General features: G+C 48.7%; 5 protein-coding genes across 5 annotated transcripts; 1 reads left to right on the forward strand and 4 right to left on the reverse strand.

Annotated features, from left to right (window-relative positions):
• Nucleotides 1-124: 124 nt before the first annotated feature.
• Nucleotides 125-3116, reverse strand: I303_104345 (uncharacterized protein; the record flags this gene model as incomplete). Its single annotated transcript, XM_065968946.1, has 5 exons — nt 125-353; nt 498-1622; nt 1688-1837; nt 1898-2909; nt 2969-3116. 5 exons carry the CDS (start codon nt 3114-3116, stop codon nt 125-127), a joined length of 2664 nt encoding a protein of 887 aa, XP_065825018.1.
• Nucleotides 3117-4116: 1000 nt separating this feature from the next.
• On the forward strand, nt 4117-7805 carry I303_104346 (uncharacterized protein; the record flags this gene model as incomplete). Its single annotated transcript, XM_018407975.1, has 4 exons — nt 4117-4320; nt 4387-4574; nt 4632-6511; nt 6586-7805. 4 exons carry the CDS (start codon nt 4117-4119, stop codon nt 7803-7805), a joined length of 3492 nt encoding a protein of 1163 aa, XP_018263186.1.
• Nucleotides 7806-9991: 2186 nt separating this feature from the next.
• Nucleotides 9992-10660, reverse strand: I303_104347 (uncharacterized protein; the record flags this gene model as incomplete). Its single annotated transcript, XM_018407974.1, has 1 exon — nt 9992-10660. The coding sequence occupies one exon, from the start codon at nt 10658-10660 to the stop codon at nt 9992-9994; it is 669 nt and encodes a 222-aa protein (XP_018263185.1).
• A 1289-nt stretch (nt 10661-11949) lies between these two features.
• I303_104348 (uncharacterized protein) lies at nt 11950-12426 on the reverse strand (the record flags this gene model as incomplete). The annotated part of the gene is made up of 1 exon (XM_018407973.1): nt 11950-12426. The coding sequence occupies one exon, from the start codon at nt 12424-12426 to the stop codon at nt 11950-11952; it is 477 nt and encodes a 158-aa protein (XP_018263184.1).
• Nucleotides 12427-13704: 1278 nt separating this feature from the next.
• On the reverse strand, nt 13705-17266 carry I303_104349 (uncharacterized protein; the record flags this gene model as incomplete). The annotated part of the gene is made up of 5 exons (XM_018407972.1): nt 13705-13999; nt 14117-14304; nt 14395-14813; nt 14913-16784; nt 16846-17266. 5 exons carry the CDS (start codon nt 17264-17266, stop codon nt 13705-13707), a joined length of 3195 nt encoding a protein of 1064 aa, XP_018263183.1.
• Nucleotides 17267-17566: the final 300 nt, after the last annotated feature.

A 17566-nucleotide genomic window follows, 5' to 3' on the forward strand; every position in this document is an offset into this window, starting at 1 on the left:
AATAGCAAGGAATTGATCAATGCATCTCAAGTGAAATCGCTGTGGTTTAGATGATGGCTGCATCGGACATAATATCGAGCTTTACTTGTACAAGAATGAGAGTAGATATAAATATAGATATAAGCTACTTCTTACTCCTCTTTCGCTTTTTACCACCCTCACGTTCCATCTGCCTTTTTACGCTCTTGACCAGCTGCGAAAGGTCTTTCTCGGTCCCATCCCCTTCGCCCGGTGTCGTCTTCTTCACCCCAGAAGCTGAAGAAGTGTTCTCCCTTGACGGGTCGTGAGATTGGCTCTGTCGTATTTTGCTACGATGAGATAAGAGGTCTTGCATAGCTTTGGTCTTTGTGAAACTAAGAGTCAATCCGAATGACAGTCAGTCAATCAACGCCATAGAATCACAGAATTGCCAGAACCAGAACATCCCAGACACTTCGGGAGGTCAGAAAAACAAGACTCGTGTTAAGACAGGATAGAACAAGACAAAAAGAACTCACTGAGGATTACTTGGATCAATAGCATATTCAGCTTCCTCATGAATCGCCTTGAACCTCGGATCAGCTACATTAATCTTCCATCCTTCCGGACCTAATTCTTCTTCTCGCTGTTCGTCGCCCGCTTTGCTCTTGTTCTTCTTATGCCTCCGTCGCTTTTTGCCCTCTTTCTCCGATTTTATAATATCTTTCATGGAGAAATTCGTATCTGCCTTATCTGATGATCCGATCAATTGCCTCAAATCGTCTTCCACTTCATTCGTAGGCTTTACTCTAGCTTTTGACGGTATTGTCGACGCCGAGGTTGAGCTTGATTTCTTGCCATTGACGATCATATTGAATTTCTTTGGCTTCTCGAATGTAATCCCCTCTTCATCTTCGCTATCTACGGCCCCACCTCCATTGGCAGCTTCACCATCCTTTTCGTTGTCACTATCGCTCCCGAAGAAATCATCTTTCCCTCCTGCTCCTGCCCCACCGCCCTCGTCTCCAGATTGATCTTCATCATTCTCTATCGCTTTCGTGGCTCGCTTCAACTCCAACTTCTCCTTCTTCCTATTCTTCTTCTCCTTCATACGCAGTTGATATCGCTCTAAAGTCGTCATATTCTCCTCATCGACTCCTTCACCCAATTTACCACTCAAGGCAGGTTTGAACGTTATTTCCATCTCATCTTTCTTCGCATTGGCTTTTGCACTCTTCTTTGATTCTTTCGGATCTGCTAATTGATCTGCGAAGGACGTTCCTGCTTTACCCCAGATATCGCCGTCTTCATCGTTTCCAGCTAAGAGCAATTGTCTGAGTTTCTCCGTACGTTCTTTCTTACTTGCTTTGCTTGTCTTTGTCTTCGACTTTGATTCTTCCTTGCCTTTTGTTTTCTTCTTGTTGGAGGAAGCGTCTTCTGCATCTTCTTCGTCTTCTGAGGACGAAGATGCTTCACTTCCTGAAGCAGCTACTAATTTGTTGAAATCTTGCTCCTCGATTTCTTCCCTTGTCAACGTCCGACGTGTCATCTTCACTCGATTGGGATCATCTTGATCCCATGTCAACTTCACTTTGGAATGTCGAAGGGCGTCAGTGACGAAATCGTTCCCTCTGTATCCTTTGGCTTCTTTGGTAGCTTCGTCTCTATTCATGCATGCACACCTCTGTTCAATAACGGACTTGCCTCCGACTAAGACAATTCGACTCACCTGACTTCGTCATCCGCAAATTCCATGCCGTCTGGAACATAGCTCAAATCCATGATATTCGCCGTACGTTCGAACTCAGTGCCGTTGCACTCGTCCATGACGTGCTCGGCGGCAGCGACGGATGAAAAGGTAGCAATGGCATAAAAGTACCTGCAAGAATAAGACAGTCAGAAAAGCTCGGCTTGAGCTACCGTCATCTGCCAAGCTCACCTGAGTCGTTCGAGCTGATATTGCCTTAATTGATCCATATCTATATCTTCTGATCCAGCATCAGACTCCACGTCTGAGACGATTTCTAGCCCATCGATCTCTTCTCTAGGCCTATCGTTGGACCTCTTCGGCAGCCCACTTTCGTCATCCTCGACTTGATCACTCTCTTCCTCTTCCTCGTCGTCGAAGTCTTCATCATCCTCGGATCCTTCCACACTCCCATCGCCATCCTGACCAAGCGCGTCATCCTCATCTGGATTGTCATCTTCGACGTCCTCATCCTCACTCTCCTCGTCTCTTCTTTTAGGGACTATAGCTTCCTTGGGACCTTTCTTTTTCTTTTCAGTATATTTACTGATGAAAATACCCCCTCCTGGGCCTTCTTGTTCCTCTTTTGCCATTCGCTCTTTTCCAAATTCCGAGGGGTAAATCTTGACGTTCACCAATTTACCCAACTTCTCGCCAGCCGTACTGCTCTCCCCTTTTTTGCTTGTGCTGGCCATTTGCAAGAACGAGTTGAACACCGAGAATAAGTCGGTAGCTTGCAAATTATCCCAATCTAGATTTACTGCTGCTATTCTCGTTGTGGGAGGCACTGACTCCTCTTCCTCATCTTCGTCTTCGGCTCCGTCTTCAGCTTCCGGTGGGAACACCTCAAATTCATTTTCGGACAAGTCTATATTCAGGTGATCCTCATCTTCGTTTTCATCTTCAGAGGTAGCTTCTTCGGAATCGGAATCGGAGACGTTTCCAGGTAATCTCAATTTTCGTTTCCCACCCACTTCCAGTTCTTCTTCGTTGATATCATCTTCTGATCCAGCTACATCGTCGGACTCATCTTCTGATCCGGATGATTCTAAAGCACCTCCACCTCGTGCATAATCTACAAATCCTTCTTCAGCCCCTTCTTCCCCTTCGGCTCCAGGTGAAGGCGAGCGCAATTTGTAGAATCGTTTTAGTTGATCAGCATGATGTGAAGTCGCTAATGGTCTACCTCGCTTATCGACTCGACCTGAGTCCGGTCAATTGTCAGCCGTAGATCTCATTGATACGGACACGAATGAAGCTGACCTGATGCTTTGCCTTTACCTTTCCCACCGAATTCTTCTGATTCTAACACATCTTTGAATCGATCATCGATTTCGACTTTGAGTTTATTTTGCTTGGGCCGCCTGAATCGAGGATCCGTCTTGAGACGAGCGAAACGCGGATCAGACATGTCGATGGCGATGTACTGATTGGTAGGACTAACCTGGTCAGCGTGTGTTATAGGGACACAAGTAGCGGGTCAACAGGAATATGCACCGTCTTTTCAATGATGCTTGTTCGAAAAACCAAAATTATTGCACAAGTGGACGAGAATAACAGTGCGAGGTGGAGGTGAGAAGGAGAAATCAAAAGTGATAAAGAAGGCTGACGTGGATTTATTGGCGCACATAGATATTGTCCAAATTGGCGCGTGCGTTTGAACAAATGTTCGCCTTTTCAAGCTACAATTCTCATTCTTTTTTCCCTTCCCTTCTCTTCTCTTCGTTTTTCGTGTCGAATACGCTGTCACCCATCAGCAATATGGACGTCAACGTCGTCAAGGGTACAGTGTGTGAAGTATAGAAGCTTACTCACATTCCGCAACCCGCAACCGAAATCATTCAGCTGTAATGCGAGGGGAAGCGGATCGTAAATAGGCTTCTACACTTTTCTCTCTCGTACTTCTTGATTCCCCAAGAATTCCTTCCCTGATCCATCATTCCATATCTTACTCTACCCATACCCAAAGATGAGAATTGCCAACAACTTAGAGTCAAGCTCGGAGACCCTAGTCGCTTTACCGTAAAAAAGTAAATGTGCTGGTCGTTGTCGAGTGTCGGCCTGTTTGACAGTTTACTGAGGGACTTTTCGTGTTTCATCATTCCTTTACAAATTCATATAACAGTAACCTTGTAGATTCATCGAATCCTCATGCATAAGCCCATCAATGCTGATAGTGTTGCAGTCGACTTGTTGAGGTCTGCACTGCCCAATCGAAAGCTCACTGTACACCGGCAGTTTGTCAAAATTCATCTTCCACGTCATCGGATAAATTGAATGGTGCTGGGAGGGATGATCGTGGGAGATTTGGGGTTTGTTTATGTGTTTGTAGAGTATCCTTCTCACCGTGGGAATGCATCCTTCTCCCTTCTCCACTTTACAAGTCCACTCGCTCATATATTACACGCAACATGCAAGACCAGGGCGATATAGCTTCCTCCACGCCCTTAGACCTGCTAATCAACGCCATAGCGGGCTCAGCAGACTACATACATCAAAGCACAGGTCCAATACAGGATGCCAGCCAATCGCATGTCCAAGCGACAACGACCTCAGCAGGTGACGAGATCAGTCAATCGGTTGAGCCCTATGACTTGATACGCGAAGGGCCATCGGTAAATTACCTCATCTCCATTTCATCATTCCATGCTGTAGCTGATCGTTCGTTGGCTTGAGAGCAGTATGATCATAAACAACCTCGAACAGTACGACAGGAAGAAGTCGCTAGCAGGTTGTCAGAGCACATCGTGCAATCCTACAACAGTCGCTCGGCCCCTGACAAGGTACAATCGAGCGATCTCCTCAGCGCTACGACCATAGAAATCTGGCATCCGACCACAGGTCAGAAGAGTTACGGCAAAGAACGAAGGTGAGTAGTAAAGACAATCGCATGTGGGCCCAGCATCACTCAATTCAATTGAGACAGGATCATATCTCCCCCTCCCAAACTTTGTATCTCCGGGTCCCTTCTGCCGTCCATCAAGTCTATCGCACTCGCGACGACTTGTCAAAGCAGCACAACATCTCATGTAACGAACACATCCACCTGTCAGACGTATAGCATAGCATCTTCGTCTCTTGAGAATGATCTGGACTCGGTGCGAGAAGCGGAAGCTACACATGGCTTTAGAGGCAAGAAAGATGGCAAAGCAAGCCTGAAGAAACAGTTGATGGAGCAGGCTCGGAATGCCGGGTTTGGCGCTACATTACCCAAATCTCGCCTCAATGCTGAAGAGAAAGAGCGGGAATTGCTCCTTGAAGATGGGCTCAACTTTTCTGGACTCTGGATAGGGGAAGATGTGCAGAAGCAGAAGGAATTCAACCTGGAGCTACGAGTGTTCACCCAAGATCTCCAAGCCACACCATTCATGAACGCGAGTCAGCCGAAAGATCCTTCTCCTATCCCGCAGGTTCACCATAATGAAGTTCCAATCTCACAAGAGACATTGAACGATGACAACGTTCCGCAGGGCGTGGAGCCGATTGCGCCCTTCGAAGGCATACAAGAGACCCCTTCTTTCGCGGATGTCCTTGACTCATCTTCCATGGATGTCCTGCAGCCTCTTGCTCAAGCTGTCCAAGAAGCAGACGCGAATACCTCACGCACCTTGGCAGGTCATCTATCTAGTCTGCCAGACAATGCGATTCGAATGCCTAACGGTCAAGTCGGTGACGAATCCGCCTCAACGGCAATCGGAATTGCAGATACCGATACTGCAATCCTGTCCCATCCCAATCAGGCGGTGAAGACCCACATCGACCCGCTACTCGACAACTCATCGGGCAGACGGGACCCGTATTTGACCTTTGTTTCCAAACCATTGCGAGTGGTATCTAAGCCATCACAGAAGACCGCCAAAGCTCGATCTCTGACTAGCTGTTTCGCGGTCGACTCCTCGTTCGCATTGTGGACTCGTGTAAATGCGCAAACCGTTCGCACAAAGTACATGACGCTGGATCATGATCTTGAACAAGAAGACATTGCTCCGGGTAAACTTACTTCCAGGACCGGCAAATGGACACCTTTTAGATTTGATGTCATCAAACGAGCCGTTCCCGCACCGATACCGAAAAAGCTCAAATCAAATAGCGGTCAGCTGCAGACCGCGGCTACAGCGGTCGATGTACCCGTGGATGACGCAAAAATACTTACGTACGGGTCGACCGTCAGACTGGTTGATCTGCAGAGCGGTATGGAGAGCGACGCTGTACGGATCGTGAAGGTCGAAGGAGGACAACACAAGCTCGGTGAAGATGAAGGCCACCCGATCAGTGAATTGCAACGGATCGGTCTTGTGCGGCTGAACGAGGATGGAACCGACTTTACAGACGACGAGGGAGCGAGATCATTCCTATCCGCACCAAGCGCCAGAGTCGGGGGCGTCGAACAGACGTTCCTGACTGAGAAGACCGATCAATTAGGAAGAGGAGGAAGAGCGAAACCGACATCCGTCAGCCGTAAAAGACCAATACCAACGAAAGACTCTGAAGTCGCTACCGATGCGGATGTGAATCGGCAACAAACGCTTCACAGCGTTGAAGAAGTAGACTCAGGACAGACGGAAGCGGATCCGATTGAAGCAGAATCAGATGCACCTCCGAAGAAGAAGCAGAAAACCAAAAGGAATGCCTTGGCTGCTGCGGTATTGGCGGAAGACGGGGACGGAGGACTACATACTGTCCTGTCGTGGATCAAAGCAGAACGTGAGACGCAAACTTTGCCTTCGGAAGCGAAAGATAGAGAGGGAAGACAAGTGATAGTGGAGCGCGTCGACGATTGGATGTCCTGGATCATCGGTGGGGTCAGTAAGTCGATCGATCCTATTTCAGAACCCTATCTGGTATCGAATACGAAGCTGATGCCCTCTCGATCGATATAGCATGCTCGTCTCAAACGATAATTTCTGACGCACCTTCGCTCATCCAAAACGACTCGCATTCAATCGATCCTATCCCACAAATTCTGGTACCTCCGATTTTTAACCCGCAATCTTACTCGCTCGATGTGACCTTGGCACAGTTCTATTTCGCCTCATCCGTCGTCATACAGGAAGATGAACCGCTCGAGATCTACTTAGGTCCGATTGGACCGCTTCATTACTCGTTATGGAGATCAACCGCGCCCAAGAGTACGCCAACGCCTGCGATACCTTTCCATCCTCAGTCGGACCTCTTAACGACCTCTTCGGGGCATGCGCATGGACATGGTCTGCAGCAGGTGATGTCGGCCTATCCTACAGATAAGCGACACACGATCGTAAGGATTTATATCCCTTCTGCGGGGGAGGTATTGGCTGTTATGAAAGACTTGTCGGCGAAAATCACCCCTTCAAAGGCATATTCGCCAACGCCTGACAACTCCATTTCAGCCAACGGAAGCCTCATCAAAATCAGTGTGCCCGAAGCAGATTCTGGCCCAGATCCTCTGCCAGACAAGGCTACAAATCTATCTCCATCACACGAAGAGATTCCCATGATCTATCAGGGGGAAGAAGGATATTTCGACGGACAAGCGGCTATACCTCCGGAAACGCCTCTCAATCCCAAAGCTGACAAAGTCCAAGATGATCAGTCGCTCGGTGATGCCCCTGGTATGCATACCACCGCCGGGTTTGAGACTTTACACAGTCTAGAGATAACGGGGGTCCAATCGATATCCAATTCTGTCGAATTGCCTGAAGGGGGAGGACAGGAATCAATAACGAATCATCCGGCTTATCAAACTCACGACGATCGGTTGAAGGAGAGACAAATACACAAGGGACCTCCAAAACATGCAGAGTCGAAGCAATCTCAAGAGACGCCGACCACGATGACGACAACGAAAGAGAACGATGGATCGAAAGCTGGACCACAATTTCCGAAGGAGCCGATCAAGCTATATAAGCCGGCTACCGGGAACTCTGATCAAAGCGCGCAGTCCACACTGCCTTCGTTACCGTTCATGCTTGTTCGGCAATCTGATGGCGTGGCATTCGGCGTTGGAAGGTCGGTCGTGGCTCAACGCCTCGAAATGAAGATGGGGCACAGTACCTCGGTAGAAATCCAAGACGATAATGGCGGACAGGCCCATTGGGGTTTGCGGATAGTCGAGGATTAATCACGCTAGGGTGACTCTGGAACATTGTTTGTGTACGGTATGTAGTCTAATGAGCCTAGTCAGAATGAAGGATAGCTCGACATTGTGAGGTTGTGAGGTTATGACGTTGTAAGCGTATACATAAATAGTAAATGTTTCAGGCGAGATATAGCACACGATCGGGCAACATTCCTTGATACTCTTCCCTCCGTGGCTCCTTTATGAGACTTCTCTTGAGAAACACCCATACACCCACGAAGTGGGGCTTGTATTCAAAGGATGTCCGCTTGGCATGATGATTTGTTGACTCGATACTGACATTGGATTGTGGTTCAAAGTGCATTTAAGGGCTGATCGTCCGTTTGCCAACTTATTCGGGATAATGTCCCTTCTTTCAATTTTTCTTTTCATTCTAACATACATCCCACACACAGATTTCGCCACTACTTCACTACATCCCGCACATATTATCCAGTATCATTCGAATAATAGTCACAACCACTCAACATGTCTTCCATCTACTCTTCTCGAACCAGCCCATCTTCTTTTCCACCATCTACTATTCCCTCATCTTCCTATCAAAGGCATAACCAAAACCACAGCGATCACTCCCACTCATCTTTTACCCCTTCCTTCCTCCGAGTACATGTATTCCGGATCCTCAGCCCCCCATGCATCAGCTTGTGATCATGCCAAGCCCTCCACCGGTGATTCAGTTTATAATTCCAGGTCCAGAGCCACATATTCATCTTCTGACGGGACGGGGATGAGCGACCTAATTCGAGAAAGACATCACGGTCTAGCCGAGAAATACAGTTGAGCCACCTTGAATTTCAACCAGTCTGACTCAGACTCGGATTCCGACTCGGATTCGGATCGTGCTTGTCAGACCTTTTGGATGGACGACGGGGGCGACCCGGCCAATCGCTTCGAATACAAATACCTCCAAGACGCCGATGGGAATTGGGGAGTGGCAGCTAGGCATTATAAAGCGAAAGAATTCGAAAGTGTCTTCGGCGGTGCTTCGCTTGCGTCCCTCGAAAATGGAGGAAGGCTCGAGCGAGCTGTTGCGAAGCATATTAGGCAGGATGGATAAAGTGCGCCTGGAGACCAGGGCAAGTCTTCCGCTTCAAGAGCCGGGGACAGAACAAGAGCATCAAGTACAGCGCAACAGCTCAGATCAGGTTTCGAAAATTGGAGATCTGGCTGGAAACACTCTCTGAGCAGTGGTGATGCTTATACTGGAGACAGTCTGGCTTCTAGCGGCCCTGTCACTTCGCCTTATGGCTGGAGTAACGAAGGATCGAGGTGGGACCAAGGTCATACGGCATCTTCGATGGTCAGTGCTGGGGCGTAGCTGCTACCCTTGATCAGTGTTGAATGACAAGGTATTGTAGTTGAGGGTGAACCAATTTGGTCGACAGTTTGGTTGACAGTTACGTCAACGCCGAGGCAAGCAAGCCTCCCCATTATAGGTAGATCTTTTAGCCTGTCAAGGGCCTTCCATTCCCCGCAGATAATGTTCACTCTGAATGCTCGCTTCTGCAGCTGTCCCCTTGTGATGTATACGGAATGACTTTGCTTGAAACGATTCGGAGAACAAAACTTTGCCACCAGGTGTCGGTCATCTCTGCGGATCCTTGATGTTCAGAGTCAAAAATGACCCGCAACAGTGTCTGCGTGGATGCTGAGCGCCCCAATGACTTGTGTAGCGATGCACATGGGGTCCTGGGGGTATATGGTACTCATCACAGTTTACCCAAGAACATTATGAAGCGATAGGAAAGATCCATGCTAAGTCTTCACACTTGGAATCTTAATACCTCAAGGAGCGCCGGCGTCGCAACTATCGTATTTCATGGTCCTTACACAGCCATGCATCGGATCTACAAATCCAAACCAAGTAAAAAAGCCCCCGAACAAGTATGTATGTCAAGGGTGAAGACTCTTGGTCGGTAGGTGAGAGGGATCTGACAGTGCTACATACGTATTCTTGTGTGCGTGGCGCAAAGGAGAAACTACGGACTTCAGCATCTCTGTCAACAAGCTAACCAACCATCCATTCTTTCTCTTATCTCGACTTCACAAGAAAGAATCAACATAGAAGGTAAATGTGCGCGGAAGACTTTCGGATACAGAAGATGCTCTGAGAGGTGGCACGAGGGGAAGAGAGTGAGTTGGGCCTGATGCCAGCTGAAACCGCGGTTCTACATCACTGAGATGATGCTGGGAGTAGTTCCATCGTCGGAAGCTCTGCCCATCGAGGAGTGCCCGAGTCCGGAGGAAGCTCTGGACGAGAGCCAGTTGTCGAACGCAGCGCGCAGCTCGCCATTCTCGCCACCCGTTTCGATATCGTCTGCAGCTTCACTGGAGGTGATAGAAGCAGCTGGGGCACAGCGGGTCTTTGGAGCCTTGCCCATGAAAGAACTCCCGCGTCTGGACGCAGTATTGGACTCAGCTCTGGATGAGAGCCACTTGTTGAACGCATCGCGGAAGTCCCGGCTGAACTCCTTGTGTTCCCCGCCAGACAGAACATCTTTCGCGGTCCCGGAGGTCATGTAACCATCGTCAGCACTTCGCAAGCTAAATGTAAAATGGGTTTCGCCATCGGCGGTGGGCGTCTCCGAGATGTACACCTTGGTTTTTTCAGAGGTACCATCACCCATCCGGCGGTCGTATGTGAACGAATCGTGGTTAAACTTGGATACATCCACATCCTTAGCCCCGATAAGATGCAGGTAGGTAGCCCGCTCGGCAGCGTCGCCGGAGAATTGCATGTTTTTGTAGACGAGTTGAGTGTCGCCCAGAGCCAACCTGGTGGACGTAGTATCGCTCAACGCCGACTTGTTCGTACTCGACGGTCTGGACGGTCCCATTGGAGTCTGTGTAACTGAACTGACCCCCTGCATCGGATATTTGGCTTGAAACGGTAGACAAAGGTTTGTCGTTCTTCTCGCTTTGAGATAACGACATCGTGTTGTTTTATATGTATGGTGTGGCTTTAGTGAAGGCTTGAGTGTACTTTGTTATGTCGGTTGAATTGTTGTGGGTTGTGTGTAGAATCTGGAAATGGGAGACAGAAATGAGCTTGGAGCGAGCTCCATCTATACCTGGCTACAAGTGAAAGGCAAGTCTGACTCGATTTACATTTCCTCGTGATAGAATCGACTCGAAGAGGATAATCACCTATCCTTTGTCGAGCAGCTCCACCCTCGACCAGCGATGGAAAGGCCAGATCCTCCTGTGAATCATGGAAACCACTCGAATTAGATCCTTTCATCTGCCAGTCGCTTGTAGCGTAGCTCCATCTTTGAGGGATACAAGGCAATGACGTAGTGACCTCATAAGAACTAGCGAAGCAGCCATGCGATCGACTCGAAACAAGACCCTACTCACAAGGCTGCACCAGCCTGCGTCACAAGCAGTTTGAATTGTGGTCTCTGTCATGAACGAAAGGCTGGAGTTCCGACTCGACGGACCATGCTCTCCCCTGGCACGTACTTTGCTGCATGTCGCCAGTCGCAAATCGATGACAAATCGACATCATCGGCGGACCTAGGCCCTCCCGGATGTCATAATTGACTCACTGTAACGTGAGTGTACCTCTGTACAGCCAATGTAAAGGGTACAGTATGCTTGCAGAATCGAGCACTGGGCCATCATCAGACATCTGTGGGGAGATCAGAGGCGGCAATGACTCGTCAGCAACGATAGAGGGGGGGAATGCAATTGCCGCTCTAGTAATGTACCATGATCAGTTTGATCCGAATGCTTCGATGTGCGTATGTGTGATACATAGTGATGTGGAGCATTCCTCAAAGGCGATAGTGGAGACCGTAGCGAAGATACAGCATATACACAGTTCGGAGCTAAAAAACCCCTTGAGAAAGGGGAAAAACGGACCCGACCCACCAGTACGAATGTTAAAGGCCAACTAAGCACAAGAAAATTTTGTTAAGTGGGAACAAGGCTTCGATTCGCCAAGAGAAAGTAGGATTCTACGATGTAACAGAAGAATAACGATTCTAGCAGCCGTCACTTTCTGCGTTCCCATCATATTTGGCCTTCCCAGCAGGTCCAGAGTACATGTTATTGTACAGCAAATGGCAACTCCCGGGCTTGTCTATGCGGTTTACGACCCCGAAGCCGTTGCTCGACTTGAGGATTAATGGGTGGAAACCGCCAGTGAAAAAGGCATGGTGAACCGATCATCGGCTTCATCGCGAGAAACGTTGCTGCCTTCGAACTCCGTGCTTCTACCTCGGCTGGCGCGCCACTTGTCGAAATAATTGGTGAATTCCTCTCTGTCTTCGGCTCTCAGATATCGCTTGAACGCCTTTCTGAAATTATGGCTGAATTCCCCGTCCTCACCACCCGAGAGGACCTCGTCGACTGACTCGGCACCCAATTTGCGATGGCCACTCGGGGCCGAGAGCTGGAAATCGTATGATATTGTCCCATCCTTGTGTGGTGTTTTCCCGACCGTCATAAGTGTCTCTTCGACTGTCCCATCCGCGGTCTCTTGATCGTATGAGAAGGTATACCTGTCGCTGCGAGTTGGCTTCTTCTTGGTATGCTTGCCTTCGTCATCCATGATATGCGCATAAGCCGTGCGAATAGCTATGTCTTCGTGATCTTTCATCTCGTCTAGAGCATATTTCGATTCTTGTGAATCTCCAATCCGCACGGTATACGTACCGCTTCATCGTCGTTGTTATTGTGGTCATTCTCATTATCGTATGCAGTATCGCTAGTGTCAGGCTGACGATAATGAACCCAGACTTTGCGGTTTTCGCGACCTTCATAGCTAGTACTTCCTTCTTCTCTCACTCTGAAGCGCCTATTACTTGGACCACGACCGATCCAGCTTGATTTGCGATTGTTGGTGATCTCCTCATAGGCCGCCTGCATGACTGGGTCCTGATCGCTCTTTGTCTTCATGCCTTCCAACCTGATTCCGCGGATGCTGCGGCTGTCGCTGCCTCCGGGTGTAGACTCACAGACGTACAGGTCGTATCTGCTAGTAACACTGTCCCGGATATACCTCACGGTTCTCGTGCTCCCATCACGATCTGTGAATTTGACTACCCCTCGTTCTTCACGAGAAGGTTTATCATAAAGGCTTACATCTGGCTTGCTGGGTGGAAAGGTGGTGTTGGTTGATGTGGTCGGTGTTGACACCATGATTTCGAAATTCAGCCGATATACTCTTGGCGTTAAATACAGTATGGCGCTGTCGTGTTCGCGTTAGTTGAACTTGGAATCCCAGAAATGTAACTTATATGTCGCCTTGCAGGGCTGTGGCGACAAATGTGACAATTGACTCGAATTTCGCATACTGAACAGTATAGTACCTTTATACTGCTCACCTTTGGCATATCTGCAGTATAAGTAAGTCTTCTCTCAGCTCCACTCAACGGATGGGCGCCGAAGATACATCGTCCTTTCACAGATCGCTCCTCGCTCCAAGCTCCAAGGTGAAGCACAGTGTTCCAAAATATGACCCGTTGATCCAAGAGGCAGTCCTGCTTTGTGGAGCATGCGTCTGGCGTTCCACATGGTCCGACAATTCGAGTCAACTTCGAAGGCGCTGTGTTACGCAAATCGCGTGTATAGGTAAAGTAGCACTGCACAACGATGCAACGGAGTACATCAAGACCCTGTGCCTAGGTGACTTTGCGAAGTCGTTGTACACATACACATACGATCGACGATGTGGATGACATGACTCCTGCCATACAATTGCGATGATATCAAACAGCCTACAATACATACTGTACAATAGTAATGCAGATACAGGCACGCAATGCAACCTAACTGACACCCAAAAAGAGTTTGGCTCATACTCTAAGTTACCGATTTCGCCACTCCAGGGCGCAACGTACCGGTATAACACACCATATATTCATGTCCAAGATGCTCATCGCAAAGCACCTATCAAACTCCTACCCACATCCTCCGCCTCCTCGTCGAGATCAGACAACCACCTCGTGTATCCCTGACCTCCTCGTACGGGCCTGCCAGTCTTCCTATTGATCCGTTCTTCTCCTCTTCGTACAGCCGCATTTTCCGCAGACTGCAGGATATCATCCATCTCGATGATGTCCAGTATCGTAGGCAACGTGTGGAGGAACAAGGATGAACGAGGTAATAAAGGTGAAGAGAGGGGTATGAGGGGATCTAAGAGAGGTAATGTTGATCTGATGTATTTCATCCTATGCACAAAAATCCCCAAATCAGCTCTGCCCTCTTTTCGACCTGCGAACCACAATGATCTCATACTAAGGCAGTGATGGATGAAGTCTTGCTCGAGATCATGGAGACGGACTCACCGTGATATCCCCAAATGACCTATCTCGTCGATATCAGAACCGGAGATCGATAAGAGCGAATCAATGATGCTCGGCGAAGCATCATATCCCGCTAAATGAGGGTAAGACTCTCTTATTTCAGGTTTGAGCAGTGCATGAACCCCCAATTGATCGTCCGTGGTAGGGTAATGCCGGTCAACTTCACTCGTCTGAATGAATCAATCATAACTCTCCGTCAGCTACCAGGTCAACCGGCGTACAAGCGCGGCAGCCTATTGGGATGGTTTGACGGGACTCACCTCCAAGCGCATCCAATCTCTCGGACCAACGCAACCATCGACGTATGATCTGATCTCCAGGCGTTTTGCTATATCTTGCAGTTCATCCTCATCTTCCGCATCTTCATTCATGCCAATATCACGCTCCCCGGTCACTGAGCATGCGGTGCGATCCACCTGAAGCTGATCGATAGCTTTTCGAAGGTCGAAATAAGGAAACGCTTCGTTGCCATTAGGCGGTAAAGCCTGGTCCAATACATCGTGCTGACGGTGGACAGCAGAAGAGTATATCCGTTGTATGTCCGGTAAAGGTCTTCTGGACACTTTGGCTTCTTGCTTGGCGATAGCTTGGAGGTAAGGCAGAGCTACATGTGAAGGCGGAGGGCGGAATTGGAGGATCGCTTGTAAGGGCAATTGGGTTTTCGGAATCAGTGTATGGTCTGTCAAATGACAGGGCAAACACGAGTACACACATCAATAAGCAATTACAATCGATTAACAGATGGTCTACAAATCTATTCAGTGTATGTCGAACTCACCGTTACACGTCAAGACGATGGGTCTCCTAGACTCAGCGATGAGGGAGATCACAGCCGGCCAGAATGTTGTCTCTTCGTCAAAGAGGATATCCGCCTCGTCAATCAAAATCAAACTTTGTCTAATCTTGCCATCTTTCTCAATTCCATTTTCGCCACCCAAGATCTGTATATCATCTTGATCTTCGTCAAAGTGGTTCACGGCTGCATCGATATCGATGTCAATGGGCTCGCGAGCAGAACCTTGACTTCCGAGCTGAGGTTTCTCCGCTTCGCCGGACGGTGTGTCGTTGGCTTTATGGAAGAACGAGGACAATCCACTTTTTTGATCGTTCTTGTTCTTCTTCGGTGTTGACTTTTTCTCTTGAGCAACCATATGATTCCTCCCCACATCGCCGACCCACGACATCAGATTCGCAGCTGTGCGCTTGCCCATCCCTGGAGAGACCTCAAAGACGTCCCATCCAAGTTCGTGAGCAGCTGCATACACGACAGACGACTTGCCCGAGCCATGAGGGCCAGTCAACAATATCGTATTGGTCAATCTCCCGCTGAGGGGCAGATAGCACTGGGGTCGGGCATCTAGATCAGGCGATATGGGCGGATCATCCAATTCCTCCAGTTCAATCTCTTCTTCCTCCTCATCTCCATCGTCTTTATTCGTCAAAGGCGCATGCCCGAAGAAGCCGATATCATCCACGATCCAACCGTCTAAAAGTGTCGATTTCGGTCCGCCCCTCCTGACTTTCCTTACTACTTTTCGATCGCCGTCATGGCGTCCGACCGATAAGGCCGATAACCAATCTCTCAGGTATGTAGCTTCGACCTCGTTAGACAGCACCTCGGCAGCTTTGAGGGGTTTGTATCGCTCAGCCCATGAGTCTCTATTTGATCTAGACGATGTTTTGCATTTGTGAGGGATGGCGGTGAATGCTGGATGTTGCGAGACATACAAAGGTATGGAGAAAAGCTGAGTGTCAGGGAGTGTAGCGCATGGGTGTATTGAATCGGCATTTGATAGAATGGAATACCAAAATCCATCGTCCACCGGCTCTTTCGGTCGGGGCCTACGGCGCCTGCTCGGTCCAGCAGTAGAGGTAGGGAAGGTAGTTCCTTCTCTGCCTTGAGAGTGATTAGGCCAATCCCCTCGAGGGAGAGGTGGTAGCAGTTCCTCGCCTTCTTTAATGCCATTACCCCAGCCATTCTTCAATACACCATTTATTGCAGTTCCTAAGCCATTCTGGAAAAAGTTGTGCACTTTCTTCTTTTCTCTTTCTTTCTCCCTTTCTTTCCCTTTGCCCTTCACTCTAGGTTCTTTTTCCAGCGGTTCCTCTCCTGACAAAGCAGTCTTATTCGTCGTCTCAGAAGCTACCGAGCTTCCCCTTGATCTAACCCCCTCATCTGTTTTGGGATTACTGGCTGTCAACCGGGAGAAGAATGAATGTTGAGGTTTCTTATCTGCTTCGAACGTGATTTTCTTGGGTCCATTACGTATCGGGGAGGAATCCACGAGTGTGGGTTTGTCAGGCGAAGAATGTTGATCGACTTCTATAGCATCCGATATATCTGTTCCCCTTGAATTGGTCTTTGATAATGTCCGATTAATTGTACGAGGTTTGATAGCTTGACCGACAACTTCGAATTCGCCTGAGGGACGGTGTTTCGATAGTGCAGACGGCCCAGCTTGGACTGATTCGGTGCCGACAAATGGATGAGCGGAAGATGCGGAGGGATAATCGATTGAAGAGCTATTTGCCATTTGCGATTTACGCGGTCTGCCTCTCTTCTTGACTGGCGAAGTTGACTCTTGCGTTCCCTCTAGATCTGTAGATCGGACTGCAAGATCGTTCGGGTATTCCTCTAAACCTTCATTGGCTGTTTCGTACGGGCTGGTTAATACTTATTCCTGGTTTATGTCAGGAGGCAAGCGACTCACCAATATTGTCGACATTTGATTTCCTCTTTCCCCGCGGTTTTCCCTTTTTCTCTTGAGCTTGAACCATGTCCCTCACTTCATCTTCTTCACCGCCATTCGCCCTTGCCCTAGCACCAGTAGTTTTCTGAGTACTAGCCTCGGGTTTCCCCATTGCCCAGTTAACGTTCTCCTCCCCATTGCTTACTACCGACAATTTAGCTTGATTCGCATCTTTCCGCCGCCTCTTCTTGACCCGGCCAACATCAGCACCATTCGCGGGCGCAGTGACTGAGGCAGGACCAGAAGAAGATGATCCACCACTAAAGAAGGCATGTATAGGGCGTGAAGGTCCGGCAACACCGATGGCCGAAGCGTCGATTGTCGGAATGGAAGATGTAGCGGTAGTCACACTCCCTTCTGAGGGTGGGGTGGGTGATGGCATGTTTGAGATTGCCGATGGATTTCAGCAAGCCAAGACTGCCTTCGATAACATGAGAGGGAAATTGAAGGGCAGCAGGCAGTACCAGGCGAAGTCGCGCTGCTGTCGTATCTCTGGCGAAAGTGTAAGTGATGTTGAAAATAGTTGAATGCAGATAGTCGATCGATGAAGTCATTTTTGATTTTAGGTGGATGATTTCGACGCGTCCATCTCATCTCACTTTTAACATTAATGTTTGGCGCGTAAAGTATCATGATCGCAATACAGTCAAGAGGATGTTACATTGCATGTCATATGTAATCA

Source organism: Kwoniella dejecticola, chromosome 5 (genome assembly GCF_000512565.2).
Source record: "Kwoniella dejecticola CBS 10117 chromosome 5, complete sequence".
In the NCBI taxonomy this organism is placed as follows: Eukaryota; Fungi; Basidiomycota; class Tremellomycetes; order Tremellales; family Cryptococcaceae; genus Kwoniella; species Kwoniella dejecticola.